This window comes from Mauremys mutica, chromosome 7 (genome assembly GCF_020497125.1).
Source record: "Mauremys mutica isolate MM-2020 ecotype Southern chromosome 7, ASM2049712v1, whole genome shotgun sequence".
NCBI lineage: Eukaryota > Metazoa > Chordata > Testudines > Geoemydidae > Mauremys > Mauremys mutica.
In genome coordinates, this window is record NC_059078.1 from 31237649 (window position 1) to 31262497 (window position 24849).

The 24849-nt window shown below is 48.2% G+C and overlaps 1 protein-coding gene across 3 annotated transcripts in view; it reads left to right on the forward strand.

Annotated features, from left to right (window-relative positions):
* Positions 1-14112, forward strand: part of CHRM1 (cholinergic receptor muscarinic 1) — a 48475-nt gene extending 34363 nt beyond the window's left edge. Inside the window, exons 1-4 of one of the 3 annotated variants that reach the window (XM_045025125.1) lie at positions 8156-8198; positions 8536-8649; positions 9495-11227; positions 12802-14112. In XM_045025125.1, coding sequence (XP_044881060.1) covers positions 9570-11201 — 1632 coding nt within the window. In that variant the 5' untranslated portion in view covers positions 8156-8198; positions 8536-8649; positions 9495-9569 and the 3' untranslated portion in view covers positions 11202-11227; positions 12802-14112. Of the gene's footprint in view, positions 1-8155; positions 8199-8358; positions 8650-9494; positions 11228-12801 lie in introns of those variants that run through there. The other 2 variants (XM_045025124.1, XM_045025126.1) reach the window with 2 other exon arrangements.
* The last annotated feature ends 10737 nt before the right edge of the window (positions 14113-24849 follow it).

A 24849-nucleotide genomic window follows, 5' to 3' on the forward strand; every position in this document is an offset into this window, starting at 1 on the left:
CACCTAGGGCTGTCTGGTCCTTAAGATTTACTGAGGCTCAGCCGTACCAACAGCCTTGCTACTAGCAGTATCACCAACCTCAACAGATCAAAAATAATGATTCAGACCCAGAAAAATCAAGATCAGCCTAGAAAATGAGATATTTAAAGACTATTGTACATGTTGGTCTGTCTTTTGTTGTTTGAACTCCCCTGCCTATACCAGCCGGGGAGGAATCGCGGGGGGGGGGGGGGGTAATGACGACCATGAGGGTTGCCAACTCTGACTGAAGCTATTCTGGGAAATTTTCCCCCTCAACATGACGTAATGTCATTTTCTTAAAATATCCTGGATTGCTTTCAGTAGTCACCAGGAGATCGATGCCGGTTCTGGGACAGGTTCTGGGAGACTCCAGGCCAATCCTGGTGGGTTGGCAACCCTATCGACAATTAGTGCTGCCCACTCCCCAGAATTTATTGGGTAAGGTCACGTTGGCCCCTGCTGCAGGAGCTCTCACCCCTTCATCCACCCATCCTCTGTCCAGCAATTAATTCTGCCCCCTAACCTAACAGCTGAGCCCCCCAGCCCCTCTCAGTCCAGTCCAGCCCTGCTCAGTTCAGCCCCCCAGCCAGTGGTGAGCTGCAGCCAGTTCGCACCGGTTCGCGAGAACCGGTTGTTAAATTTAGAAGCCCCTTTAGAACCTGGAGGGACAACTAGTTCCAAAAGGGCTTTTAAATTTAACAAAAGCTCTAGCAGCTCCCTACCCTTCCCCTGGCCCCAGCTCACCTTACTCTGCCTCTGCCTCCTCTTCTGAAGCTCCTCCGGCTTCTCCTCCCCCTCCCCAGCTTCCCGCGAATCAGCTGTTCGCGCGGGAAGCCTGGGAGGGCTGAGAAGGCTTCCACCAGGTGAGCTGGGGCCAGGGGGTGGGGGCGCCAGCAGGAGGAGGGCTCCAGGCGCCGCACCACCCGGCGAGGTCGCGGCTGGACCCTGGGTCCAGGCGGCGCGGCTCCTGCCCCCCGGGTCCAGCTGCGACCTCGCTGGGCAGCGCGGCTCCTGCCCGGCCCCCGGGTCCGGCCGGGCGGCGCAGCTCCTGCCCGGTCCCCAGGTCCGGTCCCCGGGTCCGGCCAGGTGGCATGGCCCCCGGGTCCGGCCGGGCGGTGCGGCTCCTGCCCGGCCCCCGGGTCCGGCCGGGTGGCGCGGCTCCTGCCCGGCCCCCAGGTCCAGCCGGGCGGCGAGGCTCCTGCCCGGCCCCCGGGTACGGCCCCCGGGTACGGCCCGGCAGCGCGGCTCCTGCCCGGCCCCCGGGTCCGGCACCGATGTCGGCCGGGTGGCTCCAGTCCCAGCCCCAGCCCAGCTGGGCCCCCACCTCCAGGCAGTGCGGTAAGGGGGCAGGGAGCGGGTGTTGGACGAGGGCAGAGGAGTTGGGGGGGTGGATTAGTGTCGGAGCGGTCAGAGGGCAGGGAACAGGGGGATTGAACGGGGGGCAAGGGTCCCGGGGGGGCAGTCAGAAAGGAGCAGGGGTTGGATGGGGCGGTGGGGGGCAGTTAGGGGTGGGGATTCCAGGGACAGTCAGGGGACAGAGAGAAGGGGTGGTTGGATGGGGTGTAGGGGTCCCGGGGTGCCATCAGGAATGACAGAAGGGGTTGGATGGGGTGGCAAGGGGCAGTCAGGGGACAGGGAAGGGGGTGGATAGGGCACGGGTCCCGGGGGGGCTGTCAAGGAACATGGGGGGGTTGGATGGGGCAGGAGTCCCCGGGGGGGGCATGACCCCCTCATGGGGTGAGGAGGAGGGAACCAGTTGTTAATATTTTGGCAGCTCATCACTGCCCCCAGCCTCACCTCTGTTCCTCCTGAGGCTCTTCACCTCCCCTCTCCTAGCTGGGGAGCTCAGTGGGGTCCTCCCTACCCCTTCCTGGCTGGGGGGCAGCTCCAGGGGCTCTTTAACCCCCTCTGCCCCTTCCCAGGCTGAGTGCTGCAGGCTGGCGGGGGGGAGGGGGCAAGGAGACGAATCACCATCCTGTCTGAATTGCTGGAGTGGGGGGCAGGCAGAGCTGTCCCGAGCTGCTGGCTCTTTAGCTCCCTCCTCCCCTCCCGTGGGTATGGCTTTGGGTTGCTATGGGGTCTTGGGGAGCAGGAGGCAGAGGGAGAGGGGAAGAGAATTCCGCCTGCTGCAGCTCTATTTGGTTCGTCTGCCCCAGGAGGCAGACAAGTTGGGCAGCTCGCCCATTGGAGGGCTCAAGTTCACTAGAAAGCTGGTGCTTCTCACTTCATGGCATGACGGGCTCCAGCCCCAGCCAAAATCATGTCTCTTGATAAAGAAATCTAGAAGTGGGCAACGCTCCAGGAACATGAGTCATGTGGCTGAAGTGCTGCACGGTGTAGTACTGCCTGCTGCCACTGAGGGAGCTGGAGATACTGAAAACCTTCACCAGAGCATGCTCCAAGATTCAAGAAACAGCCCGGGGTAAACAGGTTGCTTGTTTAAACTTGTTTTGAAAAGCAGCATGGCCTTCTACATCTTTTCCAAAACTAGAGCCCTTGAGCTAAGACACTCCATAAACCAGCAGCAGTATAGGGCATAAGACAACGCTAATCATCATAGTAGATTTACTGGGACTGGAAGCTGTTTGAGGCAGGGAGCTTCCATCTCTTTGTTCTGTGTTTGTATAGCACCTAAAGCAATGGGGCCCTGGTCTATCCCTGGCACTATCCCAGTACAGATAATAAAATTACACACACATGCACAGTTACACTGCTCTGATTCCATCCATTTATACTGCACACATAAGGTAGTTCATTAGAATACTTAGCAATGGCCCAGCAGCTAGCGCTAGGTTTCACTAGACCTGGGTTCTATACCCCGCTCTTTCACTGACCAGCTGTATGACCCTCAGCAAGTCCCTTCCCCTCCCTCTGCCTCTGTTTTCCCTCCCGACCTTTATATACAGGGTCTGCCTCTCACTGTGTGCCTGAGCAACAACTAGCACAACAGGGTCCTGATCACGTGGGGCTAGTAGGAGCTGCTGTGATACAGTAAATATTATGTGGAGAGGGATGCCGTCCAATTTTCAAAAATAAGATTAGGTTAAAATAAAATTAGGAGTTTTTTTTTTAAATTGAGGATTATAAAATTAGATAAAACAAATAAGACTAGATTAGATAATGAGAATTTAGCTAGATTCATTATTATTAAACTTACATACACTAAATAAGACTAGAAAAATGTTGGAGAGACAACGTGGGTGAGGTAATATCTATTATTGGACCAACTTTTGTTGGTGAAAGAGACAAGCTTTCGAGCTTCACAGAGATCTTTATTCACCTGAAAGCTCGAAAGCCTGTCTCTTTCACCAACAGATGTTGGTTCAATAAAAGATATTATCTCACTCATTGCCCACCTTGTCTTTCATATCCTGAGACCAACATGGCTGAAACACAGCAAACAAAATAGAAAAATATTTGTGTTATTTTTTGTATTGGGAGGTCTGGTTCTCTCTCTGTTCCTGGAAGTGGTGAAATAGAGGGAGTCAACAACCTTTTTCCCCCAACCAAAAATTACTTTTTAAATAAAAAACAGATATTCTCATTTTTGGTTTGAAATTATCCTGTCTCCCGCCCCCCTAACAACAACAAAACAACATGAGACTAGAAACGTTTTCATTAAAATGTTAGTTTTCTACAAATGAAAATTTTGTAAGGAAGACCAAAAACATTTGGTTTCCAATATTTAATTAGGGAAAGAAAAAAAATAACTTTCTGCAAACTTTTGAAGGGGGAAAGTGATCTTTTTTTAAATTTCTGGTAAAAAATTAGTATTTTTCAGCCAGCCCTGGGGCACAACACGTGTTAATAAAAATATCTAGTTCTTCCATCCATAGATCTCAAAGCACTTTACAAAGGAGGTCAATATCATTATCTGCATTTTATAGATGGGGAAACTGAGGCACAGAGTAGGGAAGAGACTTGTCCAAGGTCACCCAGCAGCCCAGTGGCAGAACTAGCAATTGAACCTGGGTCTCCTAAGTCCCAACTCAGTGCCCTGTTGGGTTGGCTCTTTGTCTTTCCCAAGTGGTGTATGCCATACATAGCCATTTTAAGTCTACTATTGCCCCCTGGCCAGACTTTTCAAGGGTTACATGTGCTTTGCTTTAATACCTTCCTAGGACTGGGCTGTGGTTTCCTTTGCAAAGTGAAAACCTTTTCACTATCTTGCCTCCTTCCTTATTCCACAGCTGTCTCTTCTGTTAACCGACACTCAGAATCAGAAACAAAGACAAGAAACAGGTTTCTCTCTTTCTTAGGAATCCCGGTTATTAAACGTGCCAAGAATTCATCAGTTATTTCCAGGCATCTGGTGTTTGGTTGCATGGAGGGGTGTGTCTCCCCATGAGAATATTTGCGTTTCCCCCTGTTTGCACAACTCCACCTCCGTGTGCACGTGCACATGCATATATGCATTGGTCCCATTTCCCAGCCTGAATTGGGCATTACTCACACAGAAGCTAAACAACTTCACAGATCAGCTCCGGTGAGTATATTTTGCTCCTGCTGCTGCTACTATGCAATAAACTCTGAGCCACTGGCAGATCTTAGAGAAACAATGGGCACTGGGTGGAGGGATTTGTGGTGGTAAACTCTGGACTGTGATTCAGTAGGTCTGGGTTCAATTGCCAGCTCTGCTTCAGACTCATTGTGTGACCTAGGGCAAGTCAGTGCTGTGTGCCTCAGTTTCCCGCCTCTGTATAACAGGGCTAATAACCCTTTGTCTGTCCAGAATACAAGAGCTCTTGCTATGTGGCTGTACTGGGCCCTGATTTTGGTAGGAGCTCCCAGTTGCTACCATAGCACATATAACAAGGAGGAGCAGTGGCAAAAGGGTCTAAGTATATTTCACTTGTGTCCTTCAAAAGCTGGACAGATTCTTCCCAAGGATTTTTGTTTTATTCCAGACCAGAATCTTAGTTGGCCAGCCATTAACAGTTCATTTTACTCTCTTCCTTCTGGTATTTTGGCCAAGATGGTTTTAAAAAGTGACAGTTGATTTCAGGTGCCATTTGGGGAGGAGGAGGCAGGGGAACTGTCCAACTTCAGATACCTCAAATGGGCCTGATTTTCAAAGGGCAGGCAGCTGATGCTCTGAAGGTGTCTCAAACTGTACCTTACAGGTGGCTGGCCTGTCTCCACAGCCCAGGATTAATGCCATGCCTAGGATCTGTTCAGGGCTGCCCAAAGGCGGGGGCAAGTGGGGCAATTTGCCCCAGGCCCCGGGCTCCGCAGGGGCCCCCATGAGAATGGCTGAGGCTCCCTCCCCGGCCTCCGCCCAGAGCCTCAGCACATCCAGGAGCGTCCCCGGACAGCGGTGCAGCGTAGCTCCGGCGTGGCCTGAGCTCCTCCCCACTCAGAGCCGCACGGTAAGGGGCTGGGGCTGCGAGCTCCAGGCCAAGCAGTGGGAGCCCCGCCCCCTTACCACACGGCTCTGAGCAGGGATGCTCCTGGATGTGGCGTACTGAGGCTCCAGGTAAGGGGGGTGGGATAAGGGGCAGGGAGTCCCAGGGGCAGAGGTGTGGGGGATGGTCAGGGGACAGGGAATGGGGGGGTTGGATCGTGGGTGTTCCAGGGGTCTGTCAAGACTCAGCGGGGAGGTGGATAGGGGTAAGGGCAGTCAGGGGACAGGGAGCAGGGGTGGGGTCCCAGGGTAGTGGTGGTGGTGGGGTCTCTGGGGGATGGTGAAGGGGCAAGGAGCAAGATGGGTCAGGGATTCTGAGGGGGCGGGCAGTCAGTGGGTGGGGGTTGGATAGGGGGCAGGGCCAGGCTGTTTGGGAGGCACAGCCTTCCCTACCCTAAAGCTCATTCAGCAGTTTGAGGCTTGCAGAAGAGCCAAGCTGTTAGCTTTTCCATTAGGGCTCCCATCCCTTTCACTTCTCAAATGCCAAATTATAGTCTGTATTTAATTTCAGTGCCATAGGGAGATTCATGTCAGGGGAGGGTAGCTTCATTTAAAATTAGCCACTGGGGGAGGGATCACATGAGAAGAGCAATATCCTATACCACCTACCTCCTTCCCAACCCTACTAAGGGAGACCCTCCTCCCCTGCATTCCCTGAGGCTTCAGGTGGGTTAATTCAGTGGTTCTCAAACTTTTGTACTGGTGACCCCTTTCACATAGCAAGCCTCTGAGTGCAACCCCCCCGTTATAAATTAAAACCACTGTTTTATATATTTAACACTGTTATAAATGCTGGAGGCAAAGCGGGGTTTGAGGTGGAGGCTGACAGCTCACGACCCCCAGTAATAACTTCATAACCCCCTAAGGGGTCCTGACCCCCAGTTTGAGAACCCCTGGGTTAATTTAATTTTAGCACCTGTGTCCATTCACATGCATGTGCTATTTTGAGCATTTCAGTTTTCACAACATAGGCTCATCCCAGATTCTGGAACAAGCTCAAATGCTCAGTACTAAAGCTGTACTAAAGACATAAGCTGTACTAAAGACAAACCCACAGTAATGGTCTCCAGTTTGTGAGGGACCCCATGGAGCCAGTCTCTAGGAAACAGATAAATGCATGGAGGTTAAGTTCATTAATGGCTATTAGCCAGGTTGGGTAAGGAATGGTATCCCTAGCCTCTGTTTGTCAGAGGGTGGAGATGGATGGCAGGAGAGAGATCATTTGATCATTACCTGTTAGGTTCACTCCCTCTGGGGCACTTGGCATTGGCCATTGCCGGTAGACAGGATACTGGGCTGGATGGACCTTTGGTTTGACCCAGTATGGCTGTTCTTATGTTCTAAGATAAATGAACCCAAAGTTATGGAGACAGATATGAGCCAAGGAAGCCAGCAGAGTATCAGAAACCTGGAAAAATCTCTGACTGGATGGGCTCAGGTGTTTGGTCAGAAGCTGAGGTGGTTCAAAAGTTTTGGATATTTTTAAGCAGAATTTTTTTATTGTTTCTTTAAACCATCAAACACAGCAAGCAGCAAATATCTGGCCACACACTTCTGAAACCCCAAACCATATTCAGGTTTTGGCAGACTAATTTCAGCTTTTTCATTAAAAAACCACAACAAATTTTGAAGGAAAGCAGACATTGGCCGTGATTTTTTTCTGCTTTTTAAAAAAACCCTAGTTTTCGATCCAGAAAAAGTTGACAGAAAATATTTGTCCAACCCTTTTAATGAGCTTTAGTGCCTTTTAGCACTAGCTGATGCTGAGAACCAGTGATACCTTGTAAAGAAGTTTTCTCAAAACTGGGTTTGTGCCGAGAGGAGGAAGGTTTATTTTTCCCAGGGCCGCCTGTGGGGGGGGGGGCAATTTGCCCCAGGCCCCGCAGGGGCCCCCATGAGAATATAGTATTGTATAGTATTGCAATTTTTTTATAGAAGGGGCCCCCCAAATTGTTTTGCCCCAGCCCCCCTGAATGCTCTGGGCGGCCCTGGGATCTTTCATCAAGCCACCATTTATTAATTGCAGTCACCTTTAGCAAATCTCAAAATAAAGCAGTTCAGCATAGAAATCACCTCTTTTCCCTTGAGCCAGGGTTTTCTGCAAAGGCCTATACGTCACAGGCTCCTATTCTACCGGCCACTTACCTGAGAGTAACCCTGCTCCCTATCACTCTCCCCCTCCCCCATCTTGACCCAGCAGTTTCCTGCCAGATTCTCTCTGCTTCTGCCAGCTCTTGCCAAACCTGAGGTAATTTGCTGGCTTTTATAGTCATCTGACACCTTGCCAGCTGGGTCTGATCAACCCAAACAGGAGGTTTTAAAGGCACTCTGTCTTAGAACAGAGGTGGATGATCCCAACCCCCCAGCCTATAAAGGGGTAGACCTCCCTGTTACACACATTGAAAAAACAATGCATTCAAAATCATTAGTCAATTTCAAAACTTTTGGACTGTGTTTGTCCTGGGCTCTTGACAGTTCTAGATGCTAGTGATCAGGGAAACGGGCATTTTCTTCTACCAGGGTAGCAGGAGAGCTTGATTTGCTATCGTTGAAATTCTACTGCTGCCAAGTTTTCTGGGGGCTCCTTCTGTGCTGCTGGGAAAGCACCTAGCTACATCCTTGTCAACTGCAATGAGGCAAAAGTACCTCCTAATAGCCTTGTTAATTGCAGTTAGGTGGAGGCAGCTGGGAATTGTATGCAACAAGCCAACAGATCACCTAGCTCAGAGGATGTGAAGCTGCAACCATATGGACTGGACCACGAAAGACAAAGGTTGGATGCAACAAGGACAGAGGTTGTTGCATGAGGTTGCACACTGGTAGATTAGGGTAGATTCCTCCCCCTACCCTCTGTGGAGCTCCACTACATTAAGCTCCTGTCAAAGTTTGCTTGGAGCAAAAATTGAACCTGTCCCTTCTAGACTAGAGATAGAACAGCTGTACACTAGGGGCCCTATAAGGTTAAGGACACAAACCTGCATCACTGAAATAAACAGGAGTTGTGATATGGTCTTGAGTGAAAACAGGGTCATGGTCTAAATGTAGCTATTTGAGGGTTACCTAGCAGTGTCAGAGAGCTGTGAAAAAGTAACTGCTTTTCATTGATACAGGTGGCCTCCAAAATGTGACATCTTAGATATGTCTGTCAGTGCCCTACTACCATGGCAACATCACTGGACTGGAGAAGGGACATGAAATTTCAAAGAAAGAATCTTGATAGCAAGGTGAGTATCTTGTGATCTCCTTTGCCACTCCAGGCAACGGGCTCCAGGGTCCCCGAGATCCAACCTTCCCATTGGCTCCCTCTTCTTATCATTTGCATGGTAGTGTGTAGGGCACTGCCTAGACCCCGACCAAGATCAGGGCCCCCCATCACGCCAAGCGCTGCACAGACACAAAGTAAGAGATAGTGAGCTCCTTGGAGCAGAGACCATCTAAATAGACAAAGGTGAGAAGTGAAACAGGCACAGGAAGGGGAAATGACTAGACCAAGATTAATGGCAGAGTCAGGAATTGAACCCAGCTGTCCCAAGCCCCAGCCCAGTGCCCTATCAATTAAACAAAACTGCTTTTCTGCACAGACTGAGACTTACCCAAGATCACAGATCAACCAAGCCAGGAATGAACCCAGATCTCCTACCTCAGTGCCCTCACTACCCAGCACTTGGGGGGAAATTTCATGTCAAGTTGAACTAAAATTGAAATCTTTTCAACATTTTTGGCAAACCAAAAACTTAAAAAAAAAATATTTTGGGTCACTGTTTTGTTTCAATTTGAATCATTTAACATTTTTGAATTTTTTTAAAATAATGGAAGGAAATTTCTGAATAAAAATTGTTTCAAACCAAAAAATTGAAATGTTTCATTTAGAAAATGTAACATTATGATTGGGAGGGTGGGGGCTGAGGGTTTTATGAAATGAACAATTCAGCAAAACCAACATGAATTCACGAAACATCTCAGTGTTGCCGAATCTAAATTTTTCAAGGAAAAATAAGTCTGAAAAATTTCATCCAGCTCTAAATCTGACCCTTCTCCCAGCTCAGCCAAGTCTCTTTCCTCATTCCAGGAGGCGTCCTCAGACTGAAGATCCCTGCTCACCTTTCTTCTTCCAGCCAAGGGGCTTTGGAGTGGTGGGACCCCAATGTCATCCCAATACGCTATTCTGGGAGAGGTGAGACCCCACCCCAGCACCATGAACCTTTCTAATGTCCCACCTGCCCTCAATGGCTCCCAGGGAGGCCCCGGGCCTACCCTGTATGGGGGCCATTCTTTGTGGCAGGTGGTGTTGATTGTGCTGATGACTGGGATCCTCTCACTGGTCACAGTGGTGGGCAACCTGCTTGTGATGGTCTCCTTCAAAGTCAACAGCGAATTGAAGACAGTCAACAACTACTTCCTACTCAGCCTGGCCTGTGCTGACCTAATCATTGGGGCAGTGTCTATGAACCTCTACACCACCTACATCATCATGGGCCACTGGGCCCTCGGCAACGTGGCCTGCGACCTCTGGCTGGCCCTTGACTATGTAGCCAGCAATGCTTCAGTCATGAACCTCCTGATCATCAGCTTTGACCGCTACTTCTCTGTCACACGGCCCTTGACCTACCGGGCCAAGAGAACTCCCAAGAGGGCGGCCATCATGATCGGCCTAGCTTGGGCCATCTCCTTCATCCTTTGGGCACCCGCCATCTTGTTCTGGCAGTACTTTGTTGGGGAGCGGACAGTGCCCTCAGGAAACTGCCATCTCCAGTTCCTCTCTCAGCCTATCATTACTTTTGGCACGGCCATTGCAGCCTTCTACCTGCCTGTCACCATCATGATTATTCTCTACTGGAGGATCTACCGGGAGACTGAGAACAGGGCCAGGGAACTGGCTTGCCTGCAAGGCTCAGAGAGCAAAAGCATTGTCAGGCCAATCCCCAACAACGGGCCTAAAGGAGGTGGCGTAGGCAGCAACAGCAGCTCCGAGCAGTTCCAACCCATCAAGGTTTCTTCTGCTGTGGCAACAGCCCACACACAAGCCTGCTGCTTCCCCAGTTGGAAGAAGACCAGGCTATATGTGGAGCCGAGCAGCAATGGGAACTGGATCAATACAGAGGAGGAGGAAGAGGAGGACGGCTCCCCTGATTCTTTGACATCGTCTGAGGGAGAGGAGCAGCCCTTTGAGGTTCAGAGTGTCTGCTCGGTGGTGATCCGGCTGCCTATGATTGGCAGTGTAGCGCAGCCACCTCTGCCAACACAGAAGTCAACCCGGGACAGGGAGAAGGTGGCTGGAGGGCCATGGGCAGGGGGGAATGGATTGTGCAGGATCCTAGCCCAGTCTCCTGCTGCCACTGAGTCCCCCAACATGGCCAAGAAGCCGTCAAACAAAAAGATATCACCAGTGAAGGAGAAGGGGGTGTTGACTGCCAAAAGCCATCTGCGGAAGAGGAGCAAACAGCTCTCCCAGCGGAAGACCCTCTCCCTGATCAAGGAGAAGAAAGCAGCCCGAACACTGAGTGCCATCCTGCTGGCCTTCATCCTCACCTGGACACCCTATAACATCATGGTGCTGGTGTCCACCTTCTGCCAGGACTGCGTTCCTAACAGCCTCTGGAAGCTGGGCTATTGGCTTTGCTATGTCAACAGCACTGTCAATCCCATGTGCTATGCCCTGTGCAATAAGTCTTTTCGCAATACGTTTAAGATGCTGCTGCTGTGCCGCTGGGACAAGAGGAGGTGGGGGAAGATACCCAAGCACGTGGTGGCCTTCCACAGGGCTCCAGCACACTGAGCAGGCGTGGGGTGAATTCCAGAATGGTGAGCCAGGCACAGCCAGTGTTGGGAGCCAAATGCGGCGGCGGCAGGGGAGCGGGGGAGGAGAATGCAAATTAGCGTCTAAGGTGGGAAGTGGAGGGTGAATCAGACCATGAATTGGTGAGACTGTATGGCAGAGATCTCAAACTGTGGGGTGTGTTCCCCAGGGGGATACAGAAAAATGATTGGGGGAGCAGTCCCCACAGGAGGTGGGGAAGGAGTGCCACCCAGCCTTGCTCTGCTCCAGCCCTGCCCCCAGCTGGAGCCCTGGCTCCCAGCTCCAAGACACTCCCAGTCTCAGCCCCCGACTGGCCTGGATGCAGCTCCATTCCCAGCCCCACTCCCAGCCTCGTGCCCCAGCCTCGGCTCCCTCACCCTGGTCTGCATCCCTCCCCACCCCCGCCCCAGCCCCGGGAGGGGGAGCATGCACAGGAGTAAGGGGGAGGCATGAGCCTGAAAAGTTTGGGGGCCACTGCTGTAGCGTATCCCTGCGTCATTAGTTGTGGCTAAGGCCAGCACTGTTAAAGAGCATGGAGGGGGACAATTCTGCTCTTGCAAACATGCATGCACCTTGCAGTAAATTGCATCAGTTTAAGTGCCTACAAGGGGAACAGAAATTTGATAATAGAGGGCTCTTCAGTCTAGCTGACTATTAGGATCCTAGTAAAAAACATGCCTTATAGTAGAAGATTCAGGGAACTCAGTCTATTTAGCTTATCTAAGAGAGGGGTCTATAAGTATCTACCTGGGGAAGAAGAGCTCTGTGTAAGCTTGAAAGCTTGTCTCTCTCACCAACAGAACTTGGTCCAATAAAAGATGTTACCTCTCCACTCTTGTCTCTCTACATGGGGAAGAGAAATTTGATAATGGAGGGCTCATCGAACTAGCAAAGGTCTAACAAGAACCAATGAATTCAGACAAGAAATAAAGTGCCTGTTTTTAACAGGGAGGGGAATTAACCATTGGAAGAACTTACCAAAGGCTGTGGTGGATTTTCCATTGATGTCAATTTTTAAATCAAGATTGGACAGTTTTCTAAAACATCTGTTCTAGTTCAAACAGGAATTATTATTCAGGGAAGTCCTTTGGCCTGCGTTATACAGCCAGTCAGGTTAGATGATCACAGTGGTCGCTTCTTGCCTCAATCTATGAATATAAGAGTGGGGACTCCACTGCCTCCTGCTGAAGGATGAATGGACTTGGTGGAAGTAGCATGGATGGTGGGTGGGACAATGCAGATCCTGGACACTGCTGAGTGGAATTTGGCCCTGGGAACTCATCATGTGAAAACAATTAATACACTAGACCAAATCTTTCCTAAAAGGGCTCTATGCCAGCTCTAGGAGTGGGATCTGGCGGGTTAGAGCAGGAGGAAAGTGGGAGTCAAAGATTTGTGGGTTGTTCCCAGCTCTGGGAACCAAGTCAGTACTAGGGGCCAGGACTCTTGAATTCTATTCCCAGCTCAGGGAGGGCTGTGTTGCTGCTGGAAGCTGAGGTGCCAGCAGCTCTTATCAAGATATAACAAGCAAATATATTACAAGTGTCTCAATTTGCTGTTCCTTGCCTTTTCCCCCTAGATTAAATCCCTGGTCTGGGACGAAAAATGTCAGGCAAACTGCACTGCAGTGGAAGAATGGGACCTGGCTGTGATGCCAGAAGGGGAATTCCTCCGAGACGATCATGAACCCAGGCTTTGGGGTCTGGGTGAGGATACAGCTGGCAGGTTCCGGAACACCATTCCACCGTTTATTATTGTAATCTTGAACTCATTGTCAGATAGTGACCTTCCTTAAAACCTTGATGAATGCGGATGTATCAAAAGGAAAACAAATGGACAAAGCTGGCTCATTTAGTGCTCTGTGGTTGAGATAAACTGATTTAAAAACCTGGTTTAAAATCTAAGCCACCGGGCCATTGAAACCAGCGATTCGTGGTTGTGACATGACCTCTTGGGATTTTCAGCTCTTTCCAGGCTTTATGCTTTGACTAAGAGGACACTTGACCTTCCACCCATTCAGCCACAGAGACGAGTGCAGTCTAGCCATCCTACTGCTTAGACCAGGAAAATGGGAGTTAGGACTCCTGGCTCTTCATGAGGAGTGTGTCTAGTAGTTAGAGACTGGGCTGGGAGGACAGAGGGTGTCTAATGCTTAGAGCAAGGACCAGGGGAAGACTCTGGCATTCCAGCTCCAGTTCTGCGAGGCCAGTGGTGTCTAGTGACTAGGGCAGAGGAGAATGGTAGACAGGACTCCCGAGTTCTTCTATTTCCCAGCTCAGAGTCAGAGACTGGGAATCAGATCTAGGAGGCAGGGAGGTCTAATGGGGTAGAATAGGGTGGCACTGGGAGCCAGGACTCTTGGATTCTATTTCCAACTCTGGGAGGGGAGTGGTGTCTAGTGATTAAAGGTGAGGGTGTCTGGGCTCTGGAGTTCCATTCTCAGAGCTTGTGACCTTGGGCAATCGTGGGTGGTAAAGCTTCATTGGTTGAGTTTTAGAAAACACTTTGTAATCTGGTGCCAGTGAGGTGCAGAGTATCGTTGCACTGCACTAAGAAAGATGAAAACTGAAGATAACATGGGGAAAGATGACATCTGGAGTGGGGAAAGACAGTAAGCATAGTTGCACCTCCATTCTTCCCATCAGGGTCTTAAAGTGTCCCATTCAACCACATGGACACAGGATACTATTAATAACCCATTCTGTCCCTGGCCTGCTCACAAGGATTAGTGTAAAGAAATTCTTCCCTAGTCCCTGTTGGAGTGGTATAGAGGAGCATGGATGAGCATCTCTCTAACGGAGTTATATAGGCCCAATTACCATAATATCTGGCCACCTCACAATATTTTAATTAGGGCTGTCAAGCAATTAAAAAATTATTTGTGATTAATTGCACTGTTAATAATAGAATATTATTTAAATATTTTTGAATGTTTTCTACATTTTCAAATTTATTGATTTCATTTGCAACATGGAATACAAAGTGTACAGTGCTTACTTTATTTTTTATTACAAATATTTCACTGTAAAAAACAAAAGAAATAGTATTTTTCAATTCACCTAATACACATACTGTAGTGCAATCTGTTTATCATGAAAGTTGAACTTACAAATGTAGAATTATATACAAAATACTGTGTTTAAAGTTTTATAGTGTTTTATTTTTGGAGCCTACAAGTCCACTCAGTCCTATTTCTTGTTCAGCCAATCGCTCAGACAAATTTGTTTACATTTGCAGGAGATAATGCTGCCTGCATCTTGTTCAAAACATCACCTGAAAGTGAGAACAGGTGTTGTCATGGCACTGTTGTAGCTGGCGTTGCAAGATATTTACATGCCAGATGCGCTAAAGATTCATATGTCCCTGCATGCTTCAACCACCATTCCAGAGGACATATGTCCAGGCTGATGACAGTTTTGCTAAATAATAATCCAAAGCAGTGCAGACCAATGCATGTTCATTTTCATCATCTGAGTCAGATGCCACCAGCAGAAGGTTGATTTTCTTTTTTGGTGGTTTGGGTTCTATAGTTTTCACATCAGAGTGTTGCTCTTTTAAGAGTTCTGAAAGCATGCTCCACACCTCATCCTTCTAAGATTTTGGATGGCACTTCAGATTCTTAAACCTTAGGTTGAGTGTTGTAGCTATCTTTAAAATTTCACATTGATACCTTCTTTGCGCTCTGTGAAATCTGCAGCGAAAGTGTTCTTAAAATGGACATGTGCTGAGTCATTATCCGAGACTACTATAACATGAAATATATGGCAGAATGCAGGTAAAATAGAGCCGGAAACATACAATTCTCCCTCAAGAAGTTCAGTCACAAATTTAATGCATTATTTTTTAATGAGCTTCATCAGCATAGAAGCACGTCCTCTGGAATGGTGGCCAAAGCATGAAGGGGCATACAAATGTTTAGCATATCTGGCACGTAAATACCTTACAATGCCGGTTACAAAAGTCCCGTGTGAATGCCTTTTCTCACTTTCTGGTGACATTGTAAATAAGAAGTGGGCATTATCTCCCATAAATGTAAACAACCTTGTTTGTCTTAGCGAGTGGCTGAATGAAAAGTAGGACTGAGTGGACTTGTACGCTCTAAAGCTTTGCATTGTTTTGTTTTTCAGTGCAGTTATGTAACAAAAAATAAATCTACAATTGTAAATTGCTCTTTCACAATAAAGAGATTGCACTACAGTACTTGTATGAGGTGAATTGAAAAATACTATTTCTTTTGTTTATAATTTTTACAGTGCAAATATTTGTAATAAAAATAATAATATAAAGTGAGCAATGTACACTTTGTATTCTGTGTTCTATTTGAAATCAATATATTTGAAAATGTAGAAAAATATCCAAAAATATTTAATAAATTTCAATTGGTACTCTATCATTTTAACAATGCGATTAAAGCTGCAGTTAATCAAGATTAATGTTTTAAATCACGATTAATTTTGAGTTAGCTGTGATTGACAGCCCTAATTTTAATACATTTCCCTTCACCCTGTGCAGTAGGAATGCATTTTTCCATTTTACAAAGGGGGAACTGAGGCAGTGAGAGACCACGAACCAGTCTCAAAGATACTTAGCCACTGAAATCAATGCAAGCTAAGCACCTAAATACCTTTGAGGATCTAGGCCAGAGTAACTTGCTCCCAGTCATGCAACAAAGCGGGGAATTGAACTTGGGTCTCCCAAGTCCCAGGCTACCATACAAAGTCCTGAGCTAGCCATCTGCTGCAGAGGCCATTACTCCTTGCTCCATCCTGTGTACACACAGCTTTTGCCACAAAGTCTTCAAGCAGCAGTATAGCTCCAACAGTTTTATGCCTCACATGGATGGATATATTTGAGCTACCCAGCCTGTCCTTCCCCCAGAGATCCTCTGATCCATTCTCCCCTTGGGGAGAGACAGCAAGGAGGATTCAGATGCTCCCCGGGTAAGAAGAATGAATTATTCTGTACTATGATCATAAGCGGTCTCCACATTCCGAACTCACACCAACACTCCTGGGAGCAACATGCCGGCTGGCAGTGGAGAAAAGATACATCAGTCTAAGTGCTATTTCCTGAAGATGTCCCAGTAGTGGAGAAAAGATGTCCCAGCAGGAAGTCAGGGGTAGTCCTCCAATCCACTTCCTCTTTGTGCCATGATTCCAACCTTTCTTTAGCCTGGTGACTCTTGAATGTTTAATATGAATAAATCATTGACCAAGACATGTTTATGAGAGTTACAAACCCAGCATTACCAACCCCAAGCATGCAAAAATCACAAGTCAGGCTCCAAAATCACAAGATTAAAAAAAAATCTCATGATTTTAAGCCAAACAGTAACCTGGGGGGAGCAAGGAGGGAAAGATTCATATTTTCCTTCAGGTTTCTGAGCCTTTAGAGGTCACATTTTCAAGCTTTTCACTAGAAACTTTTTTAAAAAGTTATGTAAACAGAGTCTCACGTAATCATAACTTCAGGGGCTGTGAGCTGAAAGAAAACTCCATTTAGCATGAGAATTGGCAAAGCTGCAAAACCCTGATCACACAGGTCTGTACATATTGACATTTCCTCATGCAGGGTCCAGTTGGGCTGGTGTTTATGTCAATGTTCTTCATATTTATTTGGTTGAAAAAATAAAAAGGAAAACAAAATTGCTTTACAATAGTGGTTTTTGTTTTAAGATATGGTTGCACCAAGAGGCCCTGACTGTAATCAAGGCCCCATTGTGCTAGAGCAGGGCATCTTCTCCTGCAATCCTCCCCTGCTCTACACTGTTATGGCACTAAGAAAATCTCAGGTCTTTAATCATCTTTTGTTGCTTTTCTCAGAATTCCCTGTAACATATCTCCATGGCTGCAGTAGATGACTGGAACTCATCCCAATACAGCATGTTGCCATCATTTGATTTGTGCCCCTAATTTAAAGTAGTGAATGGTTATTTAAAATCAAGAGGGCTATATTCTGATCTCACCCGGAGCTGGGTAAAAGCAGGCTAACTCCCTTGAGTTCAATGGAACCTTGCTGCAGATTTACACCTGCATACATAGGATAAGAATCTGATCATCTGACTCCAGCCAGTTGTGTATAACATTATTATAGGGGAAACATCATTAAAAAAGAGGCAGCATGTTTCCCCGTCGAGAAAGAATGAGCTTGTGGCACTACATTAGGTCTGAAATTGAGTGGGGAAGGAAACTGTTTTCCTGGTTCATGAACATTTAAAAAAATGTTTCCCATTCTGTACTGGGACAAAACCAAGTCATTTTTGTAAAAAACAGCCCAAGAGAGCAAGAGCACAAGACAGACCCCTCGTTCCAGAACAGTCAATAGCCCAGTAGTGAGCAGGGATAAGGGGGACCCAGCTTCAGGTCCCTGTTCTGCATTTAGACAGGGCTATTGGTTATTCTGAGCTCTGTCACATTTCCACCCCGGACTGGAGAAACCTCTGTCAATGAAAGTTTAATTGAAGCAGACACATTCCCGCAAAAAGTTTCTGTTTTGACTGTTTAAAATTCTCTGACAAAAAGCTGTTTCAATGCAAAATACCCAACTAGCTCTCATCTCAAGAAACTTGGGTTTAATTCCTAGCTCTGCTACCGACTCCATGTGTGACTAATCTCTCTGCACATGTAAAATGGGGAAAATAATCCTCTCCTTCTCCCACTTCATATCTGTCTTTTCTATTTAGGCCCCAACCTTGCAAAGACTTATGTATATTAACTTTACACACTGCAAGTAAATCCCACGGATTTGGAATGCTGACAGTGCATAAAGTGAAGCATTTGCAACAGTCTTCCTGCCTTAAGGAGTTTACAATCCAGGGCCTGAGGCAGGCGATTGTCTTTCACCATGTGTCTATGGCACCCTGCTCAATGGTGCCCCCAAGCTGAGTTAGGTGCTCTAGGTGATGGAAGGTTAACATTATTAGAGTAGAGCCTACAGGTCCCCAAACTAGATCAGCACCCATTGTGTTAGGCACTGTATAGACACAGTGAGAGACAATCCCTACTCCCAAGAGTTTAGAGTCTATATAGAGCAGTGGTCACCAACCTGTCGATCCTGGAGACTCTCCCAGTCTATCGCAATCTCTGGCTGTAGCAGGGCTGCCACTAAGGCAGGCTCCCTGCATGCCCCAGCCCTACGCCACTCCCGGAAGCGGCCAGCACACCTTCACACCTGGGAGATGGGGGGAGCAGGGGTCTCTGCACACTGCTCCTGCCTGCCAGCACCACCCCCACAGCTCCCATTGGTCAGGAATGGGGAACAATGGGAGCTGCGGGAGCAGTGCCTGCAGAGGGGCAGTGTGCGGAGCCATGTGCCCCCCCCCGGGGGCACATTGGCCCCTTCTGGGAGCAGCATGGAGCTGGGGGAGGCAGTGAGCCTGCCTTAGCCCTGTTTGAGGTGTCGCCCGGCAGGAGCCTCTCCCAGAGCCAGCACCCCATACTCCCTCCTGCCCCCCCAACACTCTTCCCCAGACAGAGCCCCCAGAGCCCCCTCCTGCATCCAAACTCCCTCCCAGAGCCCACGCCCCCTCCTGCACCCTAACCCCTGCCCCAGGCTCAGCCCAGAGCCCCCTCCCACACTCCAAACCTCTCAGCCCCAGCCCAGAGCCAGCACCCCCTTCCGAACCCCAACCCCCTGCCACAGCCTGGTGAAAGTGAGGGTGGTGGAGAGCGAGTGACATGGGGGGGGGCATGGAGTGAGCAGGGTGTGATAGATCCTGGGGTTTGCTTAAATTCAAAAAGTGATCTTTGTGCGTAAAAAGGTTGGAGACCGCTGATATAGACAAAGGGTGGGAAGGGAAACAAGCACAGAGGGGAAGGGAGTTGCCCAAGGCCACACGCGGCAGAGCCGAGTATAGAACCCGTGTATCCTAAGTCCCTGTACAGTGCCACTGGGCCATGCTGCCATCCAGATCACAATGGCCAGACAAAATATTGTTAGTGGAAGGTGTTGGGACTCTGAAGTGCTGCAGTGCACGATTTGGTTTGAATTGAATCTGGTCCTAAAAGCATTACAGCACAAGGAAAGAACAAAGGAGGTGAAGGGGGAGAATGAGTTAATAAAATCCACTTCCCCCACCCTGCACACTGAAGTCACAGTTTCTTCTATCCCCGTTAGACTGAATACTTGACCCTCTCTTACCTGCAGCTATTGCTTTTTGCCATTAAGATACAAGGATGTAAAACTCTGGTGACAGCTGGCATTGCAGGGAAAGGTCATGCTGTATTAACACACACACCCTTCCCCAACAGTGACATGATCCTATTTTTAACAATTGGAAAAAAGAATTATATACATAGACAAGCATCCTCTAATAGTTCTAGGAAGTTGAACATTTAGCAGTGAGAGCAGGACAGTCAGCAGTAAGTGCTAGGAAGTTCAATGTTCTCAAGAGCAGTAATACACACTTGGGGAGACAGGAAACCTGGGTTCTATTCTGATTCTGGGAATGGGGTCTAGTGGTTAGAGCAGGAGGGCTGAGAGCCAGGACTCTGCGGTTCTAGGTCTAGCTCTGGGAAAGGAGTGGGGGGTCTAGTGGTTAGGCATAGGGTACGGGGTGCACGTGCACTATCTCTGCAGTAAACACCCAGAGGACTTCCATCAAGAAGGTTGCACAAGCACCTATGATAAAAACTTCTTTCCCCTGATAATGCCTTCCTGGGCATCTGAGGCACACCACAGATGAATCACAGCATATTGTACCCAGTGGTTCGGAGCCACCTTAAAGCCTTTCACTGTCCCTTAGTGTCCATATGATATTATGCTATAACCAGAACTTCATGAAGTACAATAGGCACATGTTTAAGGATCTGCAGCCTAATGACAATTCATCCCAATGCTGCATCCGATTTAGTGCTATCAGTGTCTTCTGGGTGTGTTTGATGGATGCGCTGATGTCCCCATATCTCATGTGGGACCAATGGATTATAAAATAGCGCTGGATAGCTGAAAGTAGGAAGCTTGCACAGCCTGTACATGTGTCATAAACATACAGATAAGGGTAGCATAAAAATCTCTCCTGGGCAGCTGTACCGAATCTTTACCTGTAAGGGGTTAAGAAGCTCAAATAACTTGGTTGGCACCTGATCAAAAGGAAAGAAGATACTTTCCTTCTGAAAGGAAAGTGTCCTGTTAAAATCCTGAGGTCTGTGCTTCTGGTTCAAAATGATCCCACCGCGCTGCCACCATGTCAGGGTTCCCTCCCCACTCTGAACTCTGGGGGTACAGAAGGGGGGAGGGGGGGAAGAGAAGAGGTTTTGTTTGTGCTCTTTTTGTTTGTTCCCTCTCCAGACAGAGACCGACCAGGCAGGAACATCTCCTGAAAAACATACTTGAAATTATTCATCTAAGATTACAAAAATTGTAAGGAAGGCAAGGAAATGTGTTAGATTATCTTTTGTTTTAGCTTGTGAATTTTCCCTATGCTAAGAGGTAGTTTTAGTCCTGTTTTTGTAATTGTGAAGCTGAGCCCAGGGGTGGAATCCTCTGTGTTTTAAATCTTATTACCCTGTAAAGTTACCTTCCATTCTGATTTTGCAGGTGTGATTCTTTTACTTTTCTCGTTATAATAAAGTTCTTCTTTTAAGAACCTGATTTAGTGTCCTAAAGATAAAGGGTCTGGTCTGTACTTACATTAAAGGCAATTGGTTGGTATATTATTCTCAAGCCTTCCCAGGGAAGGGGGTGAAGGGGCTTGGGGGGGATATTTTGGGGTAATAGGGATTCCAAGTGACTTGTCCCTGAATTTTTGTGTAAATCACTTGGTGGCAGCAATACTGTCCGAGGACAAGGAAAGGAATTTGTGCCTTGACGAAGTTTTTAACCTAAGCTGGTAGAATATAAGCTTAGAGGGTCTTTCATGCAGGTCCCCACATCTGTACCTCAGAGTTCAGAGTGGGGAAGGAACCCCGACATGGTGACAGCGTGGTGGGATCATTTTGAATCAGGATTTTAAAAGGGCACCTTTTTTTTTTAAGCTGAGAGCAGCTGGAGTTTTTTTCCCTCTTTGCCTGAGGGCAGAGTAGTTAAGCTATAGCAAAGGAATTCACAAGCTGTTCCTCCTCCTCCCCCCCTGGAATCACACCAAAGGTCCTCAGGCTCAGATGCTTCCCGGATACCCTCAGAGCAAAGGAAAACTGTGAGTGTGGGTGGAAAGAAGGGGTTATCACGTGGAGAGACACTGGAGCACGTGTCAGCTATCCATCAATCCTTAGTAGACCCCAAATTCATCAACCCAGAGGCCCAAGTGACGATTCAACCCTTCAGGTCAAACTCTTTAAACTTGCCTACAGTCAAGTTGCCTGTCCAGTACGAGGGCTGGTCAGGAAGGTGGACTTTTGCAGTCTATGATGATTACCCCATTCTCATGTTGCTGGGGAGACTTGGCCAACCATGTGAAGCTAGCCAAGAGGGTGGGAATGGTCACCCGCAGTCAGGCTACGCAAGCCTTCACGCCTATCCCTGTTCCTGAGCCTTCTACCAGGGCCCCATTTGTGTTATCAGAGACCCAGACTGAGGTGATGGAACTGGACCCCATGCCAACATCTGCAACAGCAGTAGTGGATCCAGTCCCAGAGACCCAACCAGAACCAGTCCCAGAACTGGCAGAGCAACCAACACCAGAACCATTGCCAGCACTGAATCCAGCGCTTGCAACCCCGTCTGCAACTCCAACGCCAGAGGGCACCACCAAGCCTGCACTGGCAGCACAGCTAAACCTGCACAAACAGCTCAGCCGGAGCCTGAAACACAATCTAGTGCACTAGCAGAGAGCGGTTCACAGTCAACGAAAAAAACTCCATCACCTACATCGCTTCCAGAGGGACCAAGCCCAAGTCCACAATCCAGTGAAGAACTGATGATCTCCAGCATCAAGGGAACAGTTCCAGGCCAAGCAGGAAGCAGATGAAAGCCTCTAGGGAGCTTGGATGGCAGCATAGAGCAACCCACAGCCTCTCAGCTCTTCTAATCAATCCCGGTTTGTTGTAGAAGAGGACTTTTGTACAAAGAAACTCTTCCTGGTGGGCACCAGGAAGACTGGCATCCTCAAAGACAGTTGGTAGTTCCAACAAAGTACCAGGTAAAGCTCTTAAGCTTAGCCCATGATCATCCTAGTGGCCATGCTGGGGTGAACAGGACCAAAGACCGTTTGGGAAGGAGGGAATGGGCAAGGATGTTTCTACCTATATCCGGTCTTGTGAGGTGTGCCAAAGAGTGGGAAAACCCCAAGATCAGGTCAAAGCCCCTCTCCAGCCACTCCCCATAATTGAGGTTCCCTTTCAGCAAGCAACTGTGGATATTCTGGGTCCTTTCCCCGAAAAAGACACCCAGAGGAAGCAGTACATACAGACGTTCATGGATTTTGCCACTCGATGGCCAGAAGCAGTAGCTCTAAGCAATACCAGGGATAAAAGCGTGCGCCAGGCATTAACAGACATTTTTGCCAGGGTAGGATGGCCCTCCAATATCCTTATGGATTCGGGAATTTCCTGGCATGGACCATGAAAAGCCTTTGGGAAGCTCATGGGGTGAACCACTTGGTTGCCACCCCTTACCACCATTAAACAAATGGCCTGGTGGAGAAGTTTAGTGGAACTTTGGGGCCACGATACATAAATTCGTAAATGAGCACTCCAATGATTGGGACCTGGTGTTGCAGCAGTTGCTCTTTGCCTACAGGGCTGCACCACATCCCAATTTGGGGTTTTCACCCTTTGAACTTGTGTATGGCTGCAAGGTTAAGGGGCCATTACAGTTGGTGAAGCAGCAATCAGAAGGGTTTACGCCTTCTCCAGGAACTAACATTCTGGACTTTGTAAACAACCTACAAAACACCCTCCGGGACTCTTTAGTCCTTGCTCAAGAAAACCTAAAAGATGCTCAGGAAGAGCAAAAGGCCTGGTATGATAAACATGCCAGAGAGCGTTCCTTCAAAGCAGGGGACCAGGTCATGGTGGTGAAGGTGCTCCAGGCCCGTAAGATGGAAGCATCATGGGAAGGGCTATTTATGGTCCAAGAGCGCCTGGGAGCTGTTAACTATCTCATAGCATCCCCCACCTCAACCCTAAAGTATACCATGTTAATTCTCTAAAGCCCTTTTATTCCAGAGAATAAAGTCAGTTTACAGCCCAGGGAGGAGAGGACGCTGAGTGGCCTGAAGGTGTCTACTATGAAGGAAAAAGTGACGGTGGCATGGAAGAGGTGAACCTCTCCACGACCCTTGGACGTATGCAGCGACAGCAGATCAAGGAGCTGGGCACTAGCTTCATGCCAATGTTCTCAGCCACCCCAAGATGAACCAAATGGGCATACCACTCCACTGACACAGGTAATGCTCACCCAGTTAGAGCCCAACCTTACCAGGTGGCTCCTCAAGCCAAAACTGCTATAGAACGGGAGATCCAGGACATGCTACAGATGGGTGTAATCCACCCCTCTAAAAGCACATGGGCATCTCCAGTGGTTCTAGTTCCCAAACCAGATGGGGACATTCACTTTTGCATGGACTGCCGTAAGCTAAATGCTGTAACTCACCGAGACAACTATCCAATGCCACGCACAGATGAGCTATTGGAAAAACTGGGATGTGCCCAGTTCATCTCTACCTTAGACTTAACCAAGGGGTACTGGTAAGTACCGCTAGATGAATCCGCCAAGGAAAGGTCAGCCTTCATCACCCATAAGGGGCTGTATGAATTTAATGTGCTCTCTTTCAGGCTGCAAAATGCACCCGCCACCTTCCAGAAACGTGTAGCTAGTCTCCTAGCAGGATTGGGAGAATCTGCAGTCACCTACCTTGATGATGTGGCCATATTTTCTGATTCATGGGCAGAATACCTGGAGCATCTATGAAAAGTCTTCGAGTGCATAAGGGAGACAGGACTAACTGTTAAGGCTAAAAAGCGTCAAATAGGCCTAAACAGAGTGACGTACCTTGGACACCAGGTGGGTCAAGGAACTATCAACTCCCTACAGGCCAAAGTGAATGCTATCCAAATGTGGTCTGTCCCAAAGTCAAACGAACAGGTCCAATCCTTCTTAGGCTTGGCTGGATATTACAGGTGATTTGTACCACACTACAGCCAAATTGCTGCCCCACTGACAGACCTGACCAAAAAGAAACAGCCAAATACAGTTCAGTAGACTGAAGAGTGTCAGAAGGCCTTTAACCAGCTTAAAGCGACACTCATGTCTGACCCTGCGCTAAGGGCCCCAGACTTTGACAAACCTTTCCTAGTAACCACAGACGTATCCAAGCGCGGTGTGGGAGCAATTTTAATGCAGGAAGGACCGGATCAAGAATTCCATCCTTTGTGTTTCTCAACAAAAAACTGGGAGGGAAAGCCACTGATCAGTCACGGAAAAGGAATGTTACGCCATTGTATACGCTCTGGAAAAGCTATGCACATACGTTTGGGGACTGTGTTTCCATCAGCAAACCGACCATGCTGCGCTGAAGTGGCTTCATACGGTCAAGGAAAATAACAAAAAACTTCTTCAGTGGAGTTTAGCTCTCCAAGATTTTTATTGTGAAATACAACACATTTCAATGGCTTCTAACAAAGTGGCTGATGCACTCTCCCATGAAAGTTTCCCAGAATCAACTGGTTAAAATTGTCCTTAATGGGGA